At 44.3% G+C, this 22,968-nt stretch overlaps 1 protein-coding gene across 2 annotated transcripts in view; it reads right to left on the reverse strand.

Annotated features, from left to right (window-relative positions):
* Positions 1-19,458: 19,458 nt before the first annotated feature.
* Positions 19,459-22,968, reverse strand: part of APOD (apolipoprotein D) — an 86,961-nt gene continuing 83,451 nt past the window's right edge. For both annotated transcript variants that reach the window (XM_004278773.4, XM_033403751.2), the window contains exons 5-6: positions 21,731-21,819; positions 19,459-20,051 (exon numbers count right to left, since the gene is read on the reverse strand). In XM_004278773.4, the coding sequence (XP_004278821.1) occupies positions 19,816-20,051; positions 21,731-21,819 (325 nt within the window). In that variant the 3' untranslated portion in view covers positions 19,459-19,815. The remainder of the gene's footprint in view (positions 20,052-21,730; positions 21,820-22,968) is intronic.

The raw sequence follows: 22,968 nt of genomic DNA on the forward strand, positions 1-22,968 counted from the left end.
AGAGGAGAAGTGACGGGACCACCACTGTCACACGGCCCATCCGTAGTGTGTGGTCATAGAAGTTCAGACTTCTGCTTCCAGTCTGATGTTTCCCCATTTTACCACATTCTGCCTCTGTGTTGGTAATCTCATGGAAGGTATCACTGGCAGAAATTCCTAGAATTGTAGCTTATAATCTTTCTCCCCCCAGATCTTGGGGACACACTTAGTGTAACCAGCTGTCCAACACTGGGTGAAACAGGCCAAAAGCCTAGGGGACTGTCTAGGTCTTTGTAAGATGAGTCCCAAAAGAGAAAAAAAACAAAACCCTCCAGCACACACTCTCCGCATGTTATCTCTGCCTGGGTGCGAATGAAAGATAGCCGGGAGAACCTTGATGAGAGAGAAGAGACCTTGAGGCTCTAAGGTGCCAGGATACACGTGTTTCCCAGTGGTGGGTGCTGTGACTGTTGTGAGGAGAAGTGGGTTCTAGGGAAGGGCAGGAGTTTGAAGTCCTGGGAACACTCTGGGGGCTAGGCTGTATCTAAAGTCAAGCTCAGGTCAACAGAGGGGGTGGTGTCCACTCCAGACACCCAGCCTCTCTCCATGCAGCGCCACCACTGGCGTTGTACTGGTGGGAAAAGTGGAGGGCTCAGGAATTAAGCAAGTTGCCTCCTGTTACGGGTTGAATTATGTCCCCCTAAGTTATATTGAAGTCCTAACTTCCAATACCTTAGAATGTAAACTTATTTGGAAATAGAGTCATTGCAGATCTAATTTGTCAAATTAATATGAGGTTGTACTGGAGTAGGGTAGGCCTCTAACCCAATATAACTGGTGTCCTTATAAGCAGAAGGCCATGTGAAGACAGGGGACTGGAGTGATGCATCTACAAGCTAAGGACCACCTGGGGCTACCCAAAGCTGGCAGAAGCTTGGAGAAGACTCTCCTTTCGACATCTCAGAAGGAACCAACCCTGCTGACATTTTGATTTTGGACTTTTAGTCTCCAGACTGTGAGATTAAATTTCTGTTGTTTAAAACCACCCAGTTTGTGGTACTTTGTTATGGCAGCTGTATATACCCCTCCCCTCCCGCTCCTCCCCTTAGTCCCCAACTCCCTCATCACCAGGATCTTTCCCATCACCCTTTCCTTGATCAGGCCTCCTCATTATCTTCATGACAGGTCAGAGCAGAGCAGACTAGTTCATCCAGAATTGCCACTGCCAGCAGACCAGACCCCTGTGGATTCATGGACTACTAGGTCTGGAAGGGACCTTGTTAATCCCACCAGGTAGCTATCCAGCCTCTTCTCCAACAATCCCAGTGGCTGGGCGCTCGCCACCCCTCAACACCACTCATTTTATCTTTGGACAGCTCCGAGTTAGAAAGTTCTTCCTTAAATTGATCTGACTCCCAGTTCCCAGCAACATCTGGCCACCTGTGTAAGGGATGAGAGGAGCGAAGGTGGAGGTACTTTATCATACCCCAATGGCAGTGATCTCATTCAAGTCTCCTAGTCCTGGGCCCCAAATCTCACCTCCCTTTAAAAAAATTATTTTTAAATTATTTATTTATTTATTTTTGCCTGCGTTGGGTCTTCATTGCTACGCGCGGGCTTTCTCTAGTTGCGGCTACCGGGGGCTAGTCTTCGTTGCCGCGCGCAGGCTTCTCATTGCGGTGGCTTCTCTTGTTGCGGACCTTGGGCTCTAGGCGCTCGGGCTTCAGTAGCTGTGTCTCGCGGGCTCTAGAGTGCAGGCTCAGTAGTTGTGGTGCACCGGCATAGTTGCTCCGCAGCATGTGGGATCTTCCCGGACCAGGGCTTGAACCTGTGTCCCCTGCATTAGCAGGCGGATTCTTTTTTTTTGTGTGTGTGGTACACGGGCCTCTCACTGCTGTGGCCTCTCCCGTTGCGGAGCACAGGCTCCGGACGCGCAGGCTCAGTGGCCATGGCTCACGGGCCTAGCCACTCCGTGGCATGTGGGATCTTCCTGGACCGGGGCACGAACCTGCGTCCCCTGCATCGGCAGGCGGACTCTCAACCACTGTGCCACCAGGGAAGCCCAGCAGGCAGATTCTTAACCACTGCACCACCAGGGAAGGCCCCAGGCGGATTCTTAACCACTGCACCACCAGCAAAGTCCTCTCATCTCCCTTAATACAGGCTCTGTACCTTGAAGAGCAACAATCGGTTTATTGCCTTAGAACTCTGCTCCTCAGGAACGACTGTAGGGTTCCTGGAAACTATTCTGCTTTTATTGCCTGGTCCCCAGCCTATAGCTGAGTTCCTGGCATGGAACAGGGCCTCAGCAAGGGAATGATTGCTGAATGGAGACAATGCAGGGGACAGTGAGCAGGAAGGGCAGGAGGGCAACAAACTTGTCAGAGCTGCATGTGTTCCCCAGGGATCTCCCCAGGCAGAGGCATCCACAGCCCCCCTTGGCACCTCCCTGTCCTGGCCCCACCTCTGTTCCTAGCCACAGGTCTTCCACTGCCCAGTGGATCTGACGTCACACCCTGAAGGCCCTGACCAGCCCCGGGGAAGAGAGAGGGTTCTCAGTGAGAGGAAGCTGGATGGCCACCTCCCTTCCTGAGTTCTTTCCATCCAAGTTTCCAACACCTGCACTGCCTCTTCTGCCCTGTCAGCAGGAGCCCAACTCAGCGGTGATAATCCTGTTCTCAAGGGAATACACCCTTCATGATGTAAATTACTGGGCAGAGTTGCCTGGTTCCTGCTTGGGCCCAGCAGTCATCTCCCTGGACCTAACCATGACTGGGCTCTAAATTAAGCACTGTCTTGCTTTGAGACACTAATGAAAAGGGCTAGCACAGTATGACATAAAGTGTTTTATTACGGTTAATAAAATAAAAAGCATTGGAACAGGGAGTGGTAAAGAGTTCTCTGGAGAATCTTGAAAAAAAATTTCCATCATCAAAAGTCAAACTGTTGCCTCTTGTATTATTTTTTCCACTCCAAACACCACTAAAAGAGAATGTAGATGAAGAGGACTTTCTTAGTGTGTAAAAATATTAATGAAGCATTAGTTTGACTGCAAGATTATGAGTGCCAGTACAGCTTTTCTTTATATTTTAGAATAATTGAACCACTTTACTCCTTAGTGTGGCCCAAAGAAGATTTCCAAATGCTTCTAAACAGAGCTCTCCTTCTATGCGTTTACTGAGATACTCTCTTGTGGGAAGTCGTCTGGACAAAACAGCCCAAGCACTGAATTTGGCTGTATTCGCATTACATTTCCTGTGTGTTGAGGGTTTGGCTGCCAAGAGATGGATTGTGGATGGAATCTTCCATTCTTGTTTCAGTTTCTGAAGGTAGCTATTGAGATCAAGGCAAATCATGTATTTAAAAATATATACATGTTAGGGACTTCCCTGGTGGTGCAGTGGTTAAGAATCTGCCTGCCAATGCAGGGGACATGGGTTTGATCCCTGGTCCGGGAAGATTCCACATGCCGTGGAGCAACTAAGCCCGTGCACCACAACTACTGAGCCTGTACTCTAGAGCCCGTGAGCCACAACTACTGAGCCTGTGTGCCACAACCACTGAAGCCCGCACGCCTAGAGCCTGCCTGTGCTCTGCAAGAAGAGAAGCCAACACAGTGAGAAGACTGTGCACCGCAACGAGGAGTAGCCCCTGCTCGCCACAACTAGAGAATGCCTGTGTGCAGCAACGAAGACCCAACGCAGCCAAAAATAAAAATAAATAAATTAATTAATTAATTTATATATATATATACAAGTTTAAGAATTATCTGACAATTACCAATATTTCTGCTCTCCTTTTGAAGACTTCATCATGGTTGCCTGATTCAATGCTATGTGTGGAGAGGAAGAGAGGAGACAGGTTGAATGTACCTCCTTACCTGGCTGAGCCAGTTGGCTCTCATTGGAGTAGGCAACTGAGACCAACACCACTTGGTTTCTCACCAAAAACAGAATTCCAAAGCTAGAAATGGCTTCTGTGACTGACCTGTCTAAGTCATCAGCCAGGGCTCACTGAGCAGAGAAGCGATAATGCCCACTCCTAACCTCTGGAAAAATACCCAAGGGTTGGGACTTAATGACCACTGAGTCAGCAGCAGCTCTTTGCTTGTCAAGAATAGCTATTGTTCTTTTCCTTTTCAGGTAAGCCCTCCATGGGACAAGAAAAATCACAGATTTTATAGTGCATGGAAAAATTCATCATAGCAGGGGCAAGATTATTTAAACAAAAATACAAAAGTATTCAAAAGAGGGAGAGAAATCTAAAGACAAATATTAATCACTTTTTGCTTAAAAAATGGCTTTGATTTGCAACTCTCCACTGTTTCTCTTCTCTTCAAAGATACCTACCAAAAGGATTCCTTACCCTCACCACCAAATACTGCCAAAATACTTTTCTGAGAAGACCCACACAGCATAGGTACACCTGTCAAGTATACAAAGGTTTCATTAGTTCCTAGATGTTTCCTGACCCATTAAAAACTAGTTAAATTGAGGAAATCTAGAGAATTACCTACATTTTTCAAAACCTATAAGACAAAAAAATGGAAAGAAAAAAGAAGGCAGGATAAGAAGTGTGAAGAGCCTTGGAATGGTAAGTAGGAAATGTGAATTATTTTCTTGGCTAAGCTACAAATTTATCTTGGGCCTGCCAGAAATCTCTCAACTTTTTGTGACTGTAAATTTTCCATAAGTGTCATTGAGTCTGGTCTGTAAATTACTGCAAGTAGTAAGCAAGCAATGACACATATTTTAATTTCATTGTGCTAATATTCCCAGATTCTATTTAAAAAATTTTTTTTTCACTTTGACATCTAATGACTTTTTTATTTTATTTTTGGCTGCATTGGGTCTTCATTGCTGCGTGCAGGCTTTCTTTAGTTGTGGTGAGCAGGGGCTACTCTTTGTTGCGGTGCCTGGGCTTCTCATTGCGGTGGCTTCTCTTGTTGCAGAGCATGGGCCCTAGGCGAGCAGGCTTCAGTAGCTGTGGCATGCGGGCTCAGTAGTTGTGGCTCGCAGGCTTAGTTGCTCCGCGGCATGTGAGATCCTCCCGGACCAGGGCTCGAACCCCTGTCCCCTGCATTGTCAGGCGGATTCTTAACCACTGTGCCACCAGGGAAGTCCATATTGCCAGATTCTATTGCAGTTTATTATTCTGTGAACTCATAATGGAATGAGGAGTATAGACTTTGATTCGGAATACATATGATGTTGGTATAAATACCTCATGGAAAATCCTAAATATATTTTGAAGCCTATAATCATTGTTTACAATGGGAAGACTTCTTATTTTAAAAACTGTATTTATGCTCACTTGCATTTGTTCTACTTTGATATTTCTCAACTATGTAACCTTATTATTTTTATTTGACTCTTGTAACAGTTCTAGATTGATCTAGCGACCAATCTCCATTTTTCCTTATTGACCATTCATCTTCATACTGCTCTCATACTAAACAAAATAAATTGTGTTATGTAGTGAAATGTAATTTATAAAATCAACTCTGCTTTTGGCATGGAGCAAACAATTGATTAGACCCTTACCCCACTTTCATCTTTTACTCAAGGACCTCAGCCTTCAGTGACTGCTTATTGCATAGAATAAAGTCCAAACTCCTTGGGCCTTCACAATCTGGCCCTGTCTGTTTTTCTAGGCTCCCTGTCTTTTCACATCCACTTTCTTTCTCCCCATGCTCTTCAGACCAATCTTACTACCATTCTCAAGGTGCCAGAAAGAAACCGTGGGCAATGAGTCAAATCCATTTCCCCTGCCTTCACTAATCAGGGTTGTTTTAAGACTGGTGTGTCCTCCACGCAGCATGTAGCCTAAGCGATAAGATGTTTGCTAGAGCTGTTTTCCAGGAACTTCGAGTCAGCTGTGTCTAGTTGGAGCTGAGCTGGTTGAGACTGGATAGGACCACTGACCCTCCAACTGGACATGATCAAGTGTCCACTCGGTGACCTTTTGACGTCACAGGGCCCAAAACTCCACCCTCAAATGATGCTAAGTGCCTCCATTTTTGAATGCGCAGAGGCCCATAGCTTATTTACACCTGCCCGGAATGACAGTTACCACGCCTTTTCCCAATCACCTTCCCCCACGCCCCTTACACCTCCAGACACCTTGCTGTTTTATGCCATGAATGCCCTGAGCCCCAAGCATTTGGTACGTGGATTTGAGACTTGTTCCCCTCTCTTGGCTGCCTTGTGAATAAACTCTCTGTGCTGCGAACCTCATCATCTCAGTGTTTGGGCTTGCTGCACGTCAGGCAAAACAAATGTGGTTCTGTAACAAGAGCACCCCATGTTCCTTCACTTTTTCATGCTCTACTAGTTTGTGTGAAATGCTGTCCCCCATTCTTGCCCTGGAATCATCCCAGTTCAAAGGTCACCTCCTTCCCACTCCACTCAGGCAGAATTAGTCTTTGCCTCCGTCGGGATCCTGAGGAACTGTTTGCATCCCTCTATATCGTGGTATCATAATTCTCTAAGTGTCTGTCTGTCTCTCCCACGGTGGCCTCTTTGGGAGCAGGTGCATTTCTCCTCTCAGCTTCCCAGCAGTATAACTTAACGAATGCAGTGTCTGTCCATGAGAAGCACCTGATAAGTGTTGGTCGAATCAGTGAATAAATGAATAAACGCTTCTGAAATTCTTCCCCAATCAAACAATGGTTCCCTTAACAACATCAATTTCTTAGAAAACTATCTGATTACATATCTTGTTCTACATGGCAGAGTGAGTTACTAACCAGCTATAATGCTGGAAAGGAAATAGTAGAGATAAGAAAGCCTGCTGAATAAGGCAGAGAAGACATTAAAGGTGGGGGAGTGGTTGTCTGTCAACACAGTCTGTCAAAAATCTTTATCGAGGACTTGTTCTGTGCTGGGCCCCTTTCTAGGTGCCGCCGATTGCTTGGTTTCATAAATTGAACTATGGCAGCTATTCTTTTTACATTTTAGGTTCAGAACCCTTTCTAAAAAAAATTCTTTGTTCTCTCTCTCTCTCTCTCTCTCTCTCTCTCTCTCTCTCTCTCTCACACACACACACACACACACACACACACACACACATCCAGTTTTAATTAGTTCTCTCTGCGTTTGTGTCTGTGCTCTGTGAGAGCAGTGTTGCTGTTTTCACGAAGGCATGTCTTCCTATCTGCATCATCAGGCATTCTTATGAAGTGGGCCTGTGCTCTAGATGGGCTTCCAGACCCTCTGTGTTCTCCTGTGGCTAAGGCAGGTTCCCCTCTAGGAACCACAAAGCTCTCACAGAAGCAACTGGTGCCTAGCTGTTTTCTCCCTCCTGGACTGGCAGTCAGGGGAAAGCAGGGGAGGGGAGACTGCGAGAAAAGCTCATGCTTGGGAAACCAATGGCTGCGTAGGTGGCTGGTTTCAGGGCAAACATTCTCATCTGTGAAACATAAAGCAGGAAATGCTGAAAGTTTCCAACAATCTTTTTTTATAGCTCCTACAAGAACATTCTAGGGCATGAAGGAATTTGCTCCTCCCATTTTCTCATATGTGGGGTTTTCTAGCCAGCATCTTGAACTGAATTGAACTAAAAATGAAGCCAAAATCTTGAACTGAATTGAACTAAAAATGAAGCCAAAATGAATACTAGCTTTGTCCCTAGAAGTTTTTTTCTTTTTCGGCTGCACCATGTGGCATGTGGGATCTAACCCCCTCCAGGGATCAAACCCAGGCCCTCTGCACTGGGAGCACGGAGTCTTAACCACTGGACCACCAGGGAAGTCCATCGCTAGAATTTTTTTTTAACTGTGGCACCTATACTGTTGTATTGTAGGTAACTAACTAGAATGTTCTTTCTAATTGCCTGTCATTAATGGTTTACCTACTTGGAAACCCAACTGTGTCCAAGCTAGGCCCTTAGTAAACATTAATTTTATCTTAATTTTATGAAGGTCCACTGTACCCCTAATACTCCAGCATTCTTATTTATTTATTTATTTATTTTGCGATACGCGGGCCTCTCACTGTTGTGGCCTCTCCCGTTGCGGAGCACAGGCTCCGGACACGCAGGCTCAGCGGCCATGGCTCACGGGCCCAGCCGCTCCGCGGCATGTGGGATCTTCCCGGACCGGGGCATGAACCCGTGTCCCCTGCATCGGCAGGCGGACTCCCAACCACTGCGCCACCAGGGAAGCCCCTCCAGCATTCTTAAATACACTGCTCAGCTGTGCTTGTCAAAGGCAGTGAATTGTATTTGCCACATCTCAGAGGAGAGTCCAGAAGCATATTTGATTCTGTGCTAAAATGGCTGCAGTGCAGGATTGTGGACCTTTATGGGTGACTATAGCTGAAACTCACTTTGATCTTGCTAAATCCCTCTAAATAGGAAACAATGAATTAAGGCTGCAGGATAAACTCCCTCCAACTCTTTCAAAGAGAACACATAAACACGTTAACTGCTTTTGTTTCATGTTTCTTCTCCTTCCATAGAGGGACATAGAAATAAAGAAAATTTATACAGAGTGGGCAGGAGTAAAGTCTTCTGCTTAATCACGTTAGTATACTTATTAAATACAAGATTATACTTCTTGAAGGATAAGAATGTAATAAAGTTGTCAATGCTAATTGACTTAAGTCAATAACTCTAAGTGGAATTCAGCATAAATGTCTTTTGCTCCCACCTCCCCTGCTCAGGCATCAAACTCCATTTCAATCTTTCCGGGCTCTGGGACCCGGCCAAGCCCTTTCTTCTGGGACAGCTGCTTCCAGGAGCCAAGTAGGCTAGCCATGCTTCTCTCCTAGTTCAGGCAGCTTTCAGAGAGTTCAAATGGCACCGTGGACCAGCCGTTTCACACCCAAGGCCAGTTCTGCTCATTAGGCCCCCAACCCTGTCACCCTCAGCCTCCCTGGACATGTAACCTCTTTGCCCACTGTCATCTTCAGGCATCTTAGTGCTCATTTTCCTCCTCAGCCCTTTCTGCTGGCACTCCAGCCTCCATTCCTCACAAACAAACAGCTCCGAATATTCGATAACCAAAACGGTGTGGGCTAGCTCCAAACAGTCAGAAAAATAGCCATGATGCGGGTGCGGGTTCATATAATTCATGGAGGCCTCTGCAGTACCAAGTGTTCCTCCTTTAGTTTCTGGGCTCACTGGGGGGGCCCAAGGACGACCAAGTGATGGGGAGCACTCTAGAGGCTCAGAAGAGTGGTTGCTTACCAAGTGGGACTGCTGTGATGGCCCACATACTGAGTAGCAGCCTGAGACTCCAAATGACTTCCCAGAAGGTTGCCTGCATTCCTCACCTTAGCAAAATTCTGGCTTTTCTCTCCCACGCAGCTCTTACAAATCGTGGCTGGTAATTCATCCATGTGCCATGGAGCCTGGGGGTAGGAAGTGGTGGGCCTTTCTCCTTTACTCTCAAGGCTGCTTCCTTCATCATCACTCCCCCTACCCTGACCCACACCCCAAGATAAAAACTCCTGGAGGCTCATATCAGCTACTATGTAACCCTGTCTGCCCTTTCCAGCTGTGGCCATCTCGCAAACTCCTGCCAATCTCTACAATTCATCAAGAGCTTTGGCTCATTTTTTTCTCATGTAAGAAATATTCGGGAATTCCCTCGAGGTCCAGTGGTTAAGACTCAGCACTTTCACTGCAGGGGGCCTGGGTTCAATCACTGGTCGGGGAACTTGGATCCTGCAGGCTGCACGGCGTGGCCGGAAAAAAAAAAAATCATTATTAAGCATTCATTGTGCCAGTGTGCAGTATGTACAGAGATGTGTAAGATGTGTAAGACTTCTTGTCCTTAAAGATAAGCTCATAGTTTAAAGAATAAATATAAAACAAAGACTCAGACTAGATGGTAAATGCCTGAGCGGTCGTAAAGCATTTATAGGTATGGAAACATGGGCACATGGAAATGGCTGGTATATTAGTTTTCTGTAGCTGCTGTAACAAATTACCACCAAGCAGCTTAAAACAGCAGAAATTTATTCTCTCAGAGTTCTAGAGGCTAGAAGTCTGAAATCAAGGTGTCAGCAGGGCTATGCTCCCTCTAAGACTCTGGGTGGAATCCTTCCTTAGCTCTTCCTAGCTTCTGGTGGTGGCCGGCAACCCTTAGACTTCCTTAAGGGCCGCTGCCTCATTCTAATCTCTGCCTCTGTTGTCACGTGGTGTTCTCCCTGTGTATTTCTATCTTCACAGAGCATTTTCTTCTTCTTATAAGTACAGCAGTTGTATTGGATTAGGGTCTACCCTAATGGCCTCATCTTAATTTGATTAAATATGCAAAGACCCTATTTTCAAATAAAGTCACATTCACAGGTACTGATGGTTAGGATGTCAACATATCTTTTGGGAGGACACAATTCAACCCATAACAGCTGAGTAGGAAGGAAAGCAAGGGAAGGGCTGGAGAAGACTGGCTGGACAGAACTGGTGAGCTGGTAAGTTGGAGTCATCCAGGTAGAGCAGGAGAGTGAGATTGTGTCATGTCATCTGGAGCAATGTGTACAAAGGGACTGAGGTCTGAGAGGATGCCACCTTTGGGAAACTGCAAGTGACCTAGTCTGGCAGCTGTAAAGGATCTATACTCAGTAGTGGCAAGAGATAATCCTAAAATGTGGCAGGAAGCAGGTCAGGAATCTCATTATCTTCCCACACAAACATGCCTTCACATCTTTACTCTCTCTCTTTGGCTCCTGGTAACCACTTATCTTAGACTCCTCCTTCCCCATCACTTCCCACATCCAGTTGGTCCCTAAGTCCACATGATTCTGCCTCCTAAGACTCTCCTAAATCTGACTTGTCCTTTTCATCCCCACTGCCTTAGTTCAGTCCCTCATCATCACACACATTAGTACAACAGCCACCTCATGGATGTTCCTACTTTCAAGCTCACCTGTCCCTCTCTATCTTCCTTTGCTGTCAGAGCCATCACTCAGCTCAGGACAGTGCCCTTCCCAGGAGAAAGGTGTCTGAGTAGGTGGTAGGTGGATGCCCAGTGTGTCATGAATGACGTGGCCTTAGCCTGCTGCCTGAGTTTCACCAAGCCCTTTCTCATCAGACCCTGGCATCCTCTGCAGCCAACTGAAGGCAGAGCATTAGCTCCCAGAGGAATCCATCTGCTCTTTAAGGACTTTTTTCTCTGCAAGTTAAATTACTTCCTAGATTTAAATCCTCAGTCACTCCCCTTCACCTTCAAATTGACATCCGAACTCCTTGTCATGGTTTACAAGGCTGTGGGTAATCTGACCTTGGCCACTTAGCTAGCTTCATATTCCACGGCTCCTCCATAGACCCTGGACCCCACTTGCTACTGAATTCTTTGAGTTCTCTCATGTGACAGTCTTTCTTCTGCCTGGGATGCTGCCTCCTCACCCTTCTATTTCTGGCTAACTTCAGCTTGTTCCTTCAAAGGCAGATCAGGATTTGCTCCTGAGAGAAACCTTCCCTGACTCTTCAGACTGGGGTCAGGTGCCCCTCCTTGGTGCCGCCCTAGTGCCCAATTCTAACCTAGATTCCAGCTCCTAACCCTTCGTGGTCTCTGAATCCTACATTGCAATGGTTGATTTTCTTGTTTCTCTTTCTCTCTAGACTGTGAGCAACTCAAGCAGGCTCCAGATCTGTTCTCCAAAAGCAGTGTACTGTACCCACAGTACTGCCCTTTTGGCATCTGTGGAGGTATCTTGTGCTTTTTTTGCCTACTTTTTGTCGTTTTTGTTTTGCTTTTTTTGATGGAATTCCTGGATTTACACGGACACTAGATGTGGACTCTAAGGCAACCCCCTTCAAACAGGTACTGTTGGCAGCTACCCATGATGGAGACTGGGTAGCAAAGCCTGAATGAGGTGGGGCTGGAGCATTTTGCAGGCAGCTGGAAGCATTGCTGCAGATGAGACGTGGAGATTATGTGGAGACTGAAAACTGTTGTCTATGGGTGGATCCCAACTGTAAATTCTTGAAATAACTTGCTTTCAGTCACCCATAATATCTGGTACAAGTTAGTTTTTATAATTTATAGTATTTATAACTAGCATTTTAGAATCCAGAATATTATTTAGCGATTTTAAGGTCTTGATTCATGGGAAATAAAAGAAAAATAACAGCCACAGGGGAACTAACAACACCATCCTTCATAAATGTTGCAAATCTATTATAAGCTAATTTGAAATACAAAGTCCGAGGTGCTTTGTATGTCAAAATACTTTAAAAAGTCCTTCAAATGCCAAAAAGATAGGAATAAAGAATAGAACAGATAAAATTATAAAAAATACTTTCAAGGGGCTTGATTTTTGAGGCAGGCTCCACACCTACCCATGTATTAACTTCACTCCTCTGTACTAGAAGTGAGGGAAGTGAAAATGAATGACAGCGTCCCTGCCCTAAGGCCCTCATCATCTAGTGGGAAAGGCAGGCTGGCCAACCAATAGCTAAGAATGAAGTAGATGATTTAGGGTTGACACATTGCATTTGTCTTTGGAGGCAGTAATTCCAAGAAAAAGAAGAGCTGTCTTCCTGCCAAAGGGAATATGTGCGCTGCTGGCATTCTTAGGCATAATTCAAATAATGAGTCAAACCAGTCCTCAGAGCAGAGAACTGAAAACATTGCGTGGGTTACCAGTCTTTGTCCCTCAGGCAGAAAACTATCACATTGTTTCTTGACCGTACTGAATTTGGTGGCCTAATATAATGTTTTCTGGGATGTTCTGTGGATTCTGTTTTCACAGAGTTGCTCTACTACCTGAAGAGTTTCCTTTTAGTTTTCTTACATTATGCTGAAATAAGAATTTTTCTTCATTTTAAATTGCTTTGTGATTTTTTTTTCAGTTTGTGTTTAGCATTTAGGGTACCGTCATTCTGTACTGAAAATTGTCTCTCAGGAAGCCACCCATTGGCTGTTCTTTGTGACTTTAAAGGGAGATGTCTTTCTTTAAGATGGTGGCAGAGGTGGTTGTTACAATACTAGACATAATTAATAAACAATATCAGTTAATGGTGAGGTTTGTTTGAGAGCTAAGAAAGATTCTCTAAGTTAGGCTATTCTTTGGTAAAGTACACATCTTCATAGAGTCTCCCTTTACTGTGATAATTCTTTTGCTGTCAGTTGGCAGTGAACTTACTTATAAGAAGATATGGTACCTCAGGGCTTTTATTTGTGTGCATGAAAAAAATTCTCCTTTCAATGACAGTTATACTTTTCTATTAAAATTAAAAACAAGTTTCAGAATGGGTGACATTTTCAAAGAGAAAAAAGTAAGAAGGAAGGAATGAATGAGCTGGGGTATACTTTCTATAACACACAAAGGGACAACAAGAACTGGACACAGAGCAAGCATTCACACTTAGTAAGGAATTAGTAGCTTCTCAGTTAACGTGTTAAGTACATGCAATCAGCATTTGTCCCTCAAATCAGAAGGAGGCAGCAGAGTCTCATGGGAGGAGGGGCGTTTGAAGCTCCTCTTCTTCATGCTTCCTGTGCTGTCCTTGTCCAGATGGCTCTAGATGCTGGGAAGGTCTCATAAAGTCAGTCAGTCCCCTGCTTCCTGGTAGAGTTGCCCCTTAGCCATATGAAAACATATTCCTAATGCTAAAAATAACCAGAGTCTGAATCCAAGATTTCCTTGTGACATCTCATGTGTCTGGTAGCCCTGGGGAGCAGGATGTCCTCCTCTCACTCACCTCTAATAACATAGAGTATCACCAAGCCTAGCCAAAATTACCTCCTTAGTTATTATTCCTTGACTATAGCCTCCTATGTAGAGGTTATTGACTTGCCAAATGTAACACTGACTCTGTACCATAGTTTTTTGTCTCATGGAGACTGAACATTTTTCTCATAGGAGGTGTTTTGTTGTTGTTGTTTGTGGGGAAAAGGAACAGGAAGAAGTAAAAAAATCCCAATTATCCCATGAGTAAATTACTTCTCTGATAGAAATTAGTGTCCAAGTTCAAGTCACCACTGTAACTAGCCAAATAGTTTTGTTCAAGTCATTTCACTTTGCTGGGCATCAGTTTCTCCATTTGGAGAATGAATATGCATATGAGGGGGATGATATTCCAGTGGTAAATTGTGGGAATGTAGCAGAAATAGCAAATTGGGAGACAATCTTAGTTGAATATGTCGCGAAGCACATGAATATAGGATATTTACATTTATTTGCCTTGTTTTCATTTCCACGACTGATTCTTTCTGGGCCCTAAGGAGTTTATTAATTTGTTCATTCATTCATTCATTCAGTAAAAAATTGTTGAGTGTCCTAAGCTCTGAGGACGCAAGAATGAACAAAACAAGTTTCCTGTCTTCAGAAAGCCTACATTCTAGTGGGACAAATAGACAATAAATACATAAGCAAATAAGTAAACAAAATAATTGCAGATTGTGAAAAGTGGTAAGAAAGAAAATTTTAAAAGTGTATGGGATAGGTGGTAATTGGGGCAATCACTTTTAGGTAGATGCCTGTAGAGATGCCATCTGAGCTGAGAAATGAATCCCAAATGACATGCCAACAACCTTAGCCTCTAAGCTTGCCAAGGTAGAGAGGCTGTTCATATCAGTAACTCATAGGTACAAAAATGACCCATATAGACTGTTCCCCATGTACAGAACACTTTGTTGACATAATGCCCTTAGGCAGAATGCCAGAGATGTCAGTCCCAGTTTTGTAGATTTCCATAGCAGTAGGGCTGGTCCTGGTCATTACCAACCACTCCCTCATTTGGGGAGGGAGTCCTCTGACTCTGTGTGCAGGCCCTGACCTCACCAGTCCTGCTCTGATCGGGCTGCAGGCAAGGAATGAACATGTGCTTAGTCACAGCTGAACTGTGCTGATGAAGGAATGGGCACCTGCTTTTTCCAGTGCTGCCCATTCTGGCTAGGGAGCTCCTGAGCCCATTTGTCACCTTCTGGGGACAGAGCAGATTCACAGATCACTGGCAGCTCTTTTGACCTGGGAAGGGTTGGAGACAGAAGGTTTGGATTAAAAGCAGGTGAAGCTGGTGACTGCCTATGTAATATGACTGGAATTTTTCTCCTCTGACCTGTCCTCACCTCAATGCCTGAAATTCTACTGCTAGAAGTTAGCATCCAATCCACTCAGTTTTTGAAAGTTTTTTTGTTTTTTAGTCTTCAGGTCTCTGAAGGCTAAATTTTGGGGAGAGGGGTCACTCTCTAAACATTTTAATTTAACATCTTAAAAGAGACTCACAAATTTGTAGTAATTTGTTACAGCAGCTACAGCAAACTAATATAATTACCAATGCAATGGAAGCTACCTATGTTACTGTATCCAGTTGCAATCCCCTCTCTCCACCCTCTGGAGGTAACCTTGAATTTGGTGTTTAATATTCTCTGAATTTCATTATACTTTTATTGCATATGTATGTATCCTGGAATAATATGCCATTTTATATAGAGAGTCATACCAGGACTTCCCTGGTGGCGCAGTGGTTAAGAATCCGCCTGCCAATGCAGGGGATATGGGTTCGATCCCTGGTCTGGGAAGATCTTACATGCCGTGGAGCAACTAAGCCCGTGTGCCACAACTACTGAGCCTGTGCGCCACAACTACCGAAGCCCACGCACCTAGAGCCTGTGCTCTGCAACAAGAGAAGGCACCGCAGTGAGAAGCCCGCGCACCGCTATGAAGAGTAGTCCCCACTCGCCGCAACTAGAGAAAGCCCACATGCAGCAACAAAGACCCAACGCAGCCAAAGATAAATAAATTTTTAAAAAAAGATAAAAAAAAATAATTCAATGAGCTATCACTCCCCTGGGTCCCTGAAGAGGCTGAAGAGTTGACTTAAGTTTGGCATTCTTATACTTGAATTATAATTAGTAGCCTAGGAAAATTCAGGAAAGTTAAATATAATACTTCCAATGCATTTATAGAACATAACGTGTGAGACCTTTCTGGACTCTACTCTTATTACACTGCATTTCCGTTACACCTGAGATGGTGGCTTGATTTGTGAATATAGGACCTGTGATTAAAGCAATCTTTATTTATTACCAACAAGGCCCTCTGTACACTTCTAGGAGGCATGAAGGGAGATAAGTAATTTAGAAAGTTTTTGTTTACACAGTTGTCTAAATGTTGTGTTCTTTTATTTAAAAGTTTCCCCCCAGAGCAATCACTTTCATCTTGATGATTATGAGGAACTATTAACATTATGAATATTTGTTAAATATGGCCAACTTTTATGCTAAAATCAATATTTTGACTAAATATCAAATATGAGATGAAAATAGGTTCATCAGATCTAAGGTTTTCCAGCAGAGCAAGGTGAACTGAACTAGTTGGGAGTGCTGAGAGGTGATGTGGTGGAAAGCACACTGGGATGGGATCCAAGGACAGTCCCTGCTTCAGTCGACTTAGCCGCGTCCTCCAGCATCCCCTCCCCTCCCTGCTGTTTCCTCACCTGCGCGTTATGTCGTTAAAAGAACTAGATGTCATTAAAAGAACTGCCTCTAAGGACTCTTCCAGGTCAATCATTTATAGTTCTGTGCATTATAGTTTTGTACAAGATTAATTAAGTAAATTTTTTTCTACAAAGGAAGGGATACCTGTACCTTTATAGAGAAAAGAAACCATAAACTTAAAAGACATAAGCAACTCTTTGAATTGTTTTGTTTCCTAATCCTTATCAATGTATACACATACACACACGTACACACACTTTGTTTTTTAATCAATACATGTATCTTTTTTCATACTATACATTATTTGGAGGTATACATTTTTCCATAGGGATTAAACACATACTACTCACATAACTGAGGTAATTATTGGAAGAAGCCTGTTTCTTTGGGGTTTGACACTCGACTTGCTAGAGGGCCAGGCTGAACTAGGAGGAAGTTTTAGGGTCTAAAGTTTTAGGGCCTACACGACAAACACCAACAGCAGAAATAAAAAAGGAAAATAAATCATTCAGTAATGCCACCATTCTAACATATCAGTTGCTTTCATTTCTCTGTTCACTTTTAGTCCTTGATTTTATGCCATCATTTTATGTAACTACAAGTACAACTTAGGTACAATGCTGCCTTCTTTTTTTCACTCAAAAAGTGAACACTTTTGTCTTAGGGCTATTTGAGGTTGCAAGGAACATTCACTCAGGCAAGTCAAATTACCTCAAGAAAAAGGTGTGTGTGTGTGTGTGTCTGTGTGTGTGTGTAGGTGTGTGTGTGAGCCTAATCTTAAAGAAATCCAAACTCAGGAACCTAAGACAGCTAAGCTCCACAGGAACTGGAGCTAGGACACAGACAGCAGTCAGCTACTGAAGCTGCTGGTGGGACCTTGGGTGGGGTCTGGGCTTATCTTTGCACTTCTGTTCTGCACTCTCATAACTTCAGTTGTGCATCACCAAAAATGGCCACCCCAAACTACACGACCTTATGATTATGACTTACAGAGTTTTCAATTATCCTTTCTCTAGATCTCTTAAAGTCAGATTCTGATTAGACTGGCCTAATTTATCTTTTTCATCCAGGTAGGCCACAAAAATCAGAGGTTTCTGTTCAGCCTGTGGATTGGCTGTCATTAGCACTGGTGGACACACCTTGGTCTTATCGGATGTGGCTGGGTAAGCAGAGCACATGTTCCAGACTCTATCTCTGCAGGCAGCAAGGCCACATGCGGGACCCCTCCTCTTCCTCCCCTCCTCCACCTTTTTCCACCCCCCGTACACACACACAGGTGGTAAGTGTGGGAGGGCAGGCACAGCTCCCATGTGGCCTTGTCGTCTTCATAACTATGAATTTTAATGAGTACACCACATTACAACAAGTGGATGTTCCATAATTCATGATCTCATTCCTCCGTTTTAGTTTAGCTCCTTTTAGTTTGGGGGCTGCTACGAGTAAAAGTATGATGAACATTTTTGTACATATATCTTCCCTTTCATCTGGATAATATAAAATAATCTTTAAATTACATAGATTAAATTATATTCTCTGAGCACTTGCAGGATATAAAACGTAACATTGTATTTTTTGTTGTTGTTTAAGAAATGTCTGTACCTGCTAGAGATTTATCCTTAGGTAGCTAACAGGCAAAATAATAGGATGTGCTCTTTAGGATTTGCTTCAAAACGCTCTATGAAAAAAAATGGGGGTGGGTGGGAGATAGCTGAAGCAAGATTGGTGAGATGCTGATGACTGTTGGAGCTGACGATGGGTACATAGGCACAGGGGGATTTACTACTCTCTCTATTTGCTGTTTGCTTCCCATTTCCCTTCTATTGCTCTCCCTTCTGGATTTTTTGTTGTTTTTCCCCATGTTTCCTCTAGATACGTGGTGCCCCCATGCTATCCTCTGAATTCCCCCCATTTTCTGAGGTTCAATCGCCCCTGATACCTACACTGTAAAGGTGCAAAATGTAGCCATGTTCACTGTTTTAGATGCTACCAGACAGCTGTTAAGAGGAACACAATCATAGCTTGTCTTGTACCATGAGTTAAGAGCGAGGTAAGCAGCTTAACACTCTTGGGAAGAACTGTATGTTAGAAGAGGAGCCAGGTACCCTCTGGTGGGGTGGGCAGTGTGATAAAGCACACATGCAACAGCAGGCCGAGCTTGTGGGAAGAGGCTCTTCTTCAATACCTACCTCTCCATCACCGCCTTTTTGTCCAGTGGTTTTCAGCCTTTAGGAATTTCAAATAGCAAGCTACATTTTGAGGTCATATTTATTTAGTAAAATGAAAATTATACATATTAAGTGTCTTGGAAATTTTATAACCTTTAATATAAAGCAGTGAAGCGTCTCAAGTGCTCAAGGAAATATTTTATACTCATGCTGAAAACGCAAAAAGCCAATCAAACGGCTTCATCTTCTATTCATTTCCCAAAACATTAGTGGATTACAAATGTTATGTGACCTAAGAGTAATCGCAGGGTGATGATTCTGAGATTGTTCTGATTTTAATAGTAAAATGTAAAAAACAACAACAAACTCCTGGTGGTTCCTGACTCCTTGAAGCTGGGACACTCTGAGATGTGACTGTATAACCTTGTGGGTACCTATGCCTGGCAGGGGTTGAGACCTTCTCAGAGCTCCCATGGCTCCCTCCACATGCCTCTGCCTATGGACCCTCAGCTTGGATTAAAATTGTGTCTTTACTTGTCAATCTCCCTCCCTAGTCTGTGAGCTGCTGTGGGAGGAGACGGAGTCTGTATTTTTCAATGCCTGGAATGCAGTTGGGTCCCAGTAAATATCAGTTGAATAAAAGACCCAAAAATTATTTTCTTAAAAAAATTCCCATAGCTTCACCCTCATAGATTCTCTTCTTCCTTGCACAGACCCAAGATGGTCCCATTCTTCACCTGACTCTGAAGACTTCCTGATAAGAAAGTAAATGCGTCCAGGAAACTGCCTGTCAGAGACTCAAAAACTCCAAATGATTCCCCGCTATGGACTGCCTACTGCAGGATGGGGCCACCTGGATTCAGGTCACCTGGTATGTGCCTTTGCCATCAGCTTTCCCTTTCTAGAAACAAGATTGTTACCTTTAAATTGTTCAGTGCTTCTTTTTATTTTTTCAACATAACTGCTTAAGGATTTCCAAACATAAGCTTAGAATTAAAAACTCCCAATAATTAGTCCAATTTGTAGTCTACTGTGAGCACAGCAGGTCAGCAGCAAGTTTATTATCAGGCTTGCAAGGTAACAGGATGGTGCATGGCTAAGTGTTTGGGCCAACTTGCCTTGAGTTCCTCTCCACTAGCTTCTGCTGTCACATTTCCCTTCTGGTATTTGTAATAGTTTGCTATGGTGGTTTGGTTTGTCTTTATGAGGGGTGGTGTAGGGGAAAAGCAAAGCAAAGGAAGGAACATGGAGTGAGTGCAGCCTCCCTTTAGAGCCTGGTTATAGGAACTCGGGGCAGTTCACCTGATCTGTGACAGCTATTTTCTCAATGTCAATGTCATTAGAGGTCAGGATATCTTTGAGATAGGTCACTGTTTCTGGAGGGAGATAAGGGTTTCTTCCCAAGATCCAAACATGATCCATGTGAAAAAGCCAGATGATTGTGGTACAGGAGTACACGAGGGCGTAGTTCTCATAGTCGGTGGCCAGGACCCAGTATGGAGCTGATGGCATGACTGAAAACCAGAGAAAGACAGTATTAGGAGGGACCAGGTGAAGAGAAACCTTCACCTCTAGGACCCTGGAAGCCAGGCTCTGGGGTTCTAATTCTTCTACATCAGTGGTTCTTAATTGTGACTTCACATGGGAATCCTATGGGAACTTTGAAAAACACCAGGCCCGCCTCCCCTCACCCTGACTCCCCAATTCTGAACTGGAGGCTATTGGTACTTTTGAAAGCTCCCCAGTGATTCCAGTGTGCAGCCAGAGTTCAGAGTCATAATTCTGGATCCCCCCCTCTTCCCTGATTGCAGGTTGGTACCTGGAAGTCCATAATACCTGGGAGGTTTGGCTGTACCCCCTGGACCAACAGGCGGCTCTAGTGCGTATGGAACCACCACTTAGCTAAACGGAGTCAAGAATGTAAGGTCAGGGGCCCCAAGCTTTCCAAGTTTGTACCACTTCCTCTAGAACCCACCTACGGAAGGAGGTAGGGGCTAATGTTGGTCTGCTTGTTTTTCTTCTTGTGCGAACTTTGAAAATCCCACCACTCTTAAGAATACGGTAAATCAGGTGGTCACAGGTTATGATTCACTGATTGACATCTGTATAGTGTTGAAAGCTCAACATTGAAATGGTCCTTAAGAGAGAAGGAGGATTGACTTTCCCCATCTGAATCCAGAAACTTCCTCTGTGAACGTGACCTCCACAGCCAAAGTCCATTTTGTCAGCTCCATCTTAGGCCTGCGGTCCTACCCTCTCCCTTTTTTTGTGAGTCTGAGCTTTAGCTTACTCACAAGGAATACACCCAAGCCAGATCAGTTCCCTATAAACTTCATCTGACATGAAAACTGGACGAATGCCTTTTGCTGACACAGGTGGTTAATGGTCACGAGACCCCTGGGGTGAGAGTGCAGGGAGGAAAACCCCTCAGTTCCTGTCAATGTGGACATACTTCTCTTTAGTAGTCATTCTATTTTTAGCTTTGGCTCCTTTAAGTGCCCCTGTACCCCTTTTGGCGGAATGCAGTGCAGCTGTGAATGCCTCTGAGGGTCGTCCACCTGATTCTACCCACAAGAGTTCTTTATGGAGTTGTCTGCTTTGTTTCCAGTCTCAAAGTTCCTTTTCAGTTCAGAGGATATTATTCAGTAACTCCACTTCCAAACACCAAGGAAAACTCACTGCCCAGCTTGTTAAAGTTAAGGGGAAGGTGGACCCAAATGAAACTCCAACAATTTGGCTAGAAAATGGCAGACAGAGCCAGGACTCCAACTTACCTTCACTCTTATCATCGCTTACCTCCAAGATTTCTCACATGTTAGTTGTTCTGCTAATAACTACTAATTTTTCAGTTATTAGTTTCCTCTGGGAAACAAGACTGGCTTGGGTCTCCTACGGCTCATGCCCAGTGGCCTCCAATCTGTGCTTCCTCTATTGACACACTTACTGTAGTTTTATAGTAAACCACACTGACATGTAAGCTTCTCAGGGACGAGGGCCAGCTCTGTCTTGCTCATCTTTGCATCTCCAGGGCCTAGCCCAGCGCATGGCAGGTAGGAGGTGCTCAACGAATAATTATGCATTGAATCAATATGGGTGACACTCAGATGTGATGGGAGTGCTCGGACCCAGGGCTCTAGTCTTCCGTTTGCATATCTCCTGTCCCTGACACCTCCTGCGAGAAGTGTATACTTACACCAGAAAAACTTAACTGCCAACTTGGCGGGCTCCGTGATGTTCTCCTGGGTGGCTTCGCCTTCAATTTGATTCACAGTTCCATCAGCTCTGCAATGAGTTAAAAACAAAAACCAAAAAACCTGAACTCATGAAAAGCCCCAAATCAAGGAAAAGCAAGATTTGTGACACCAACAATCATGGTGGCCAACACTGCAATTTCTGGGTAGGAGGTTCTTGAAAACAGGTTGGGTCCTAATTCCCTAATCCCTCCCCTTTGCTTTCTTGCTGTCTCTGAGACAGAGCAGAGGAAGACAGCTTTTGGGTGATAAGAATCAACAATTGCAATGCCCCAGGACTGGATAACATGTGAGGCCCTGGTATTTCAACACTGTTTTTTGGAGTGTATGTAGTAGCCTGCAAGGCCATTTGCTGCTCCTGGGCTCCAAACCAAGAGGGAGGAAAAGGGAAGGGAAAAACAAGCAAATAAAACAACCCAACACAGAACAAAGATTCGCTTCTTTAAAAATGAGAAAGGAAAAAATAAGGACTGACTGGATTACTGAAAATCATGTAAAACGTGGAATCTGGAGATCTGCCAAGTTTCTCCCTCTTTGGGCCTCAGTGATATCACGTGGCATCATTTGTCCCATAAAGGGGTTCATATGCCTGGGTTCATAGTTCTGAGACCCCATCCAGTTCAGCAAGCTTCTGATCGAGTGTGGGAGATTCTGATGTAGGCCAGGTCAAAGCAGGCAGTGAGGAAACATTTACCTCACTTCAGGGATTCTACCAGGCATCCAGATCTCAGAGACATTAGATGTGAAGAAATGTGCATCTTACAATTAATGCCACCTTACAATTGTTAGTGTCATTTCTTTTTTAGTGGTATATAAAATGGTGGTGTCTTAAAAGCGATGGTCTTTTTGCTTGGATGGATGAAATACTTTCACTCTTCTGAAGGGAGCTGGCCCCATTTCTGGATAACTTCCAATGACCCCCTGGATCTAAGGGAAAGACCTAGGGATTGAGGCTATGAAGGAGGGTGCTCTTCCTAGCAGGCCAACAGAGGAGTTTCCTGTTCATCAGTTCTCAGAGGGGCAGACAAACTAAAATTGGAGCAATGGCATGTGTCAGAAAGTCAGTAGGCTATGGTTAGTGGGGATGGATATCCTAGAAACCAGACAATAAGCAGCAGGTAAGGGGGTTGGGGGTGGGAAATGTTCTCTGATGCTCCTGGATTGCATAGTCTGTTTATCA

This window comes from Orcinus orca, chromosome 5 (genome assembly GCF_937001465.1).
Source record: "Orcinus orca chromosome 5, mOrcOrc1.1, whole genome shotgun sequence".
Taxonomy (NCBI): Eukaryota; Metazoa; Chordata; class Mammalia; order Artiodactyla; family Delphinidae; genus Orcinus; species Orcinus orca.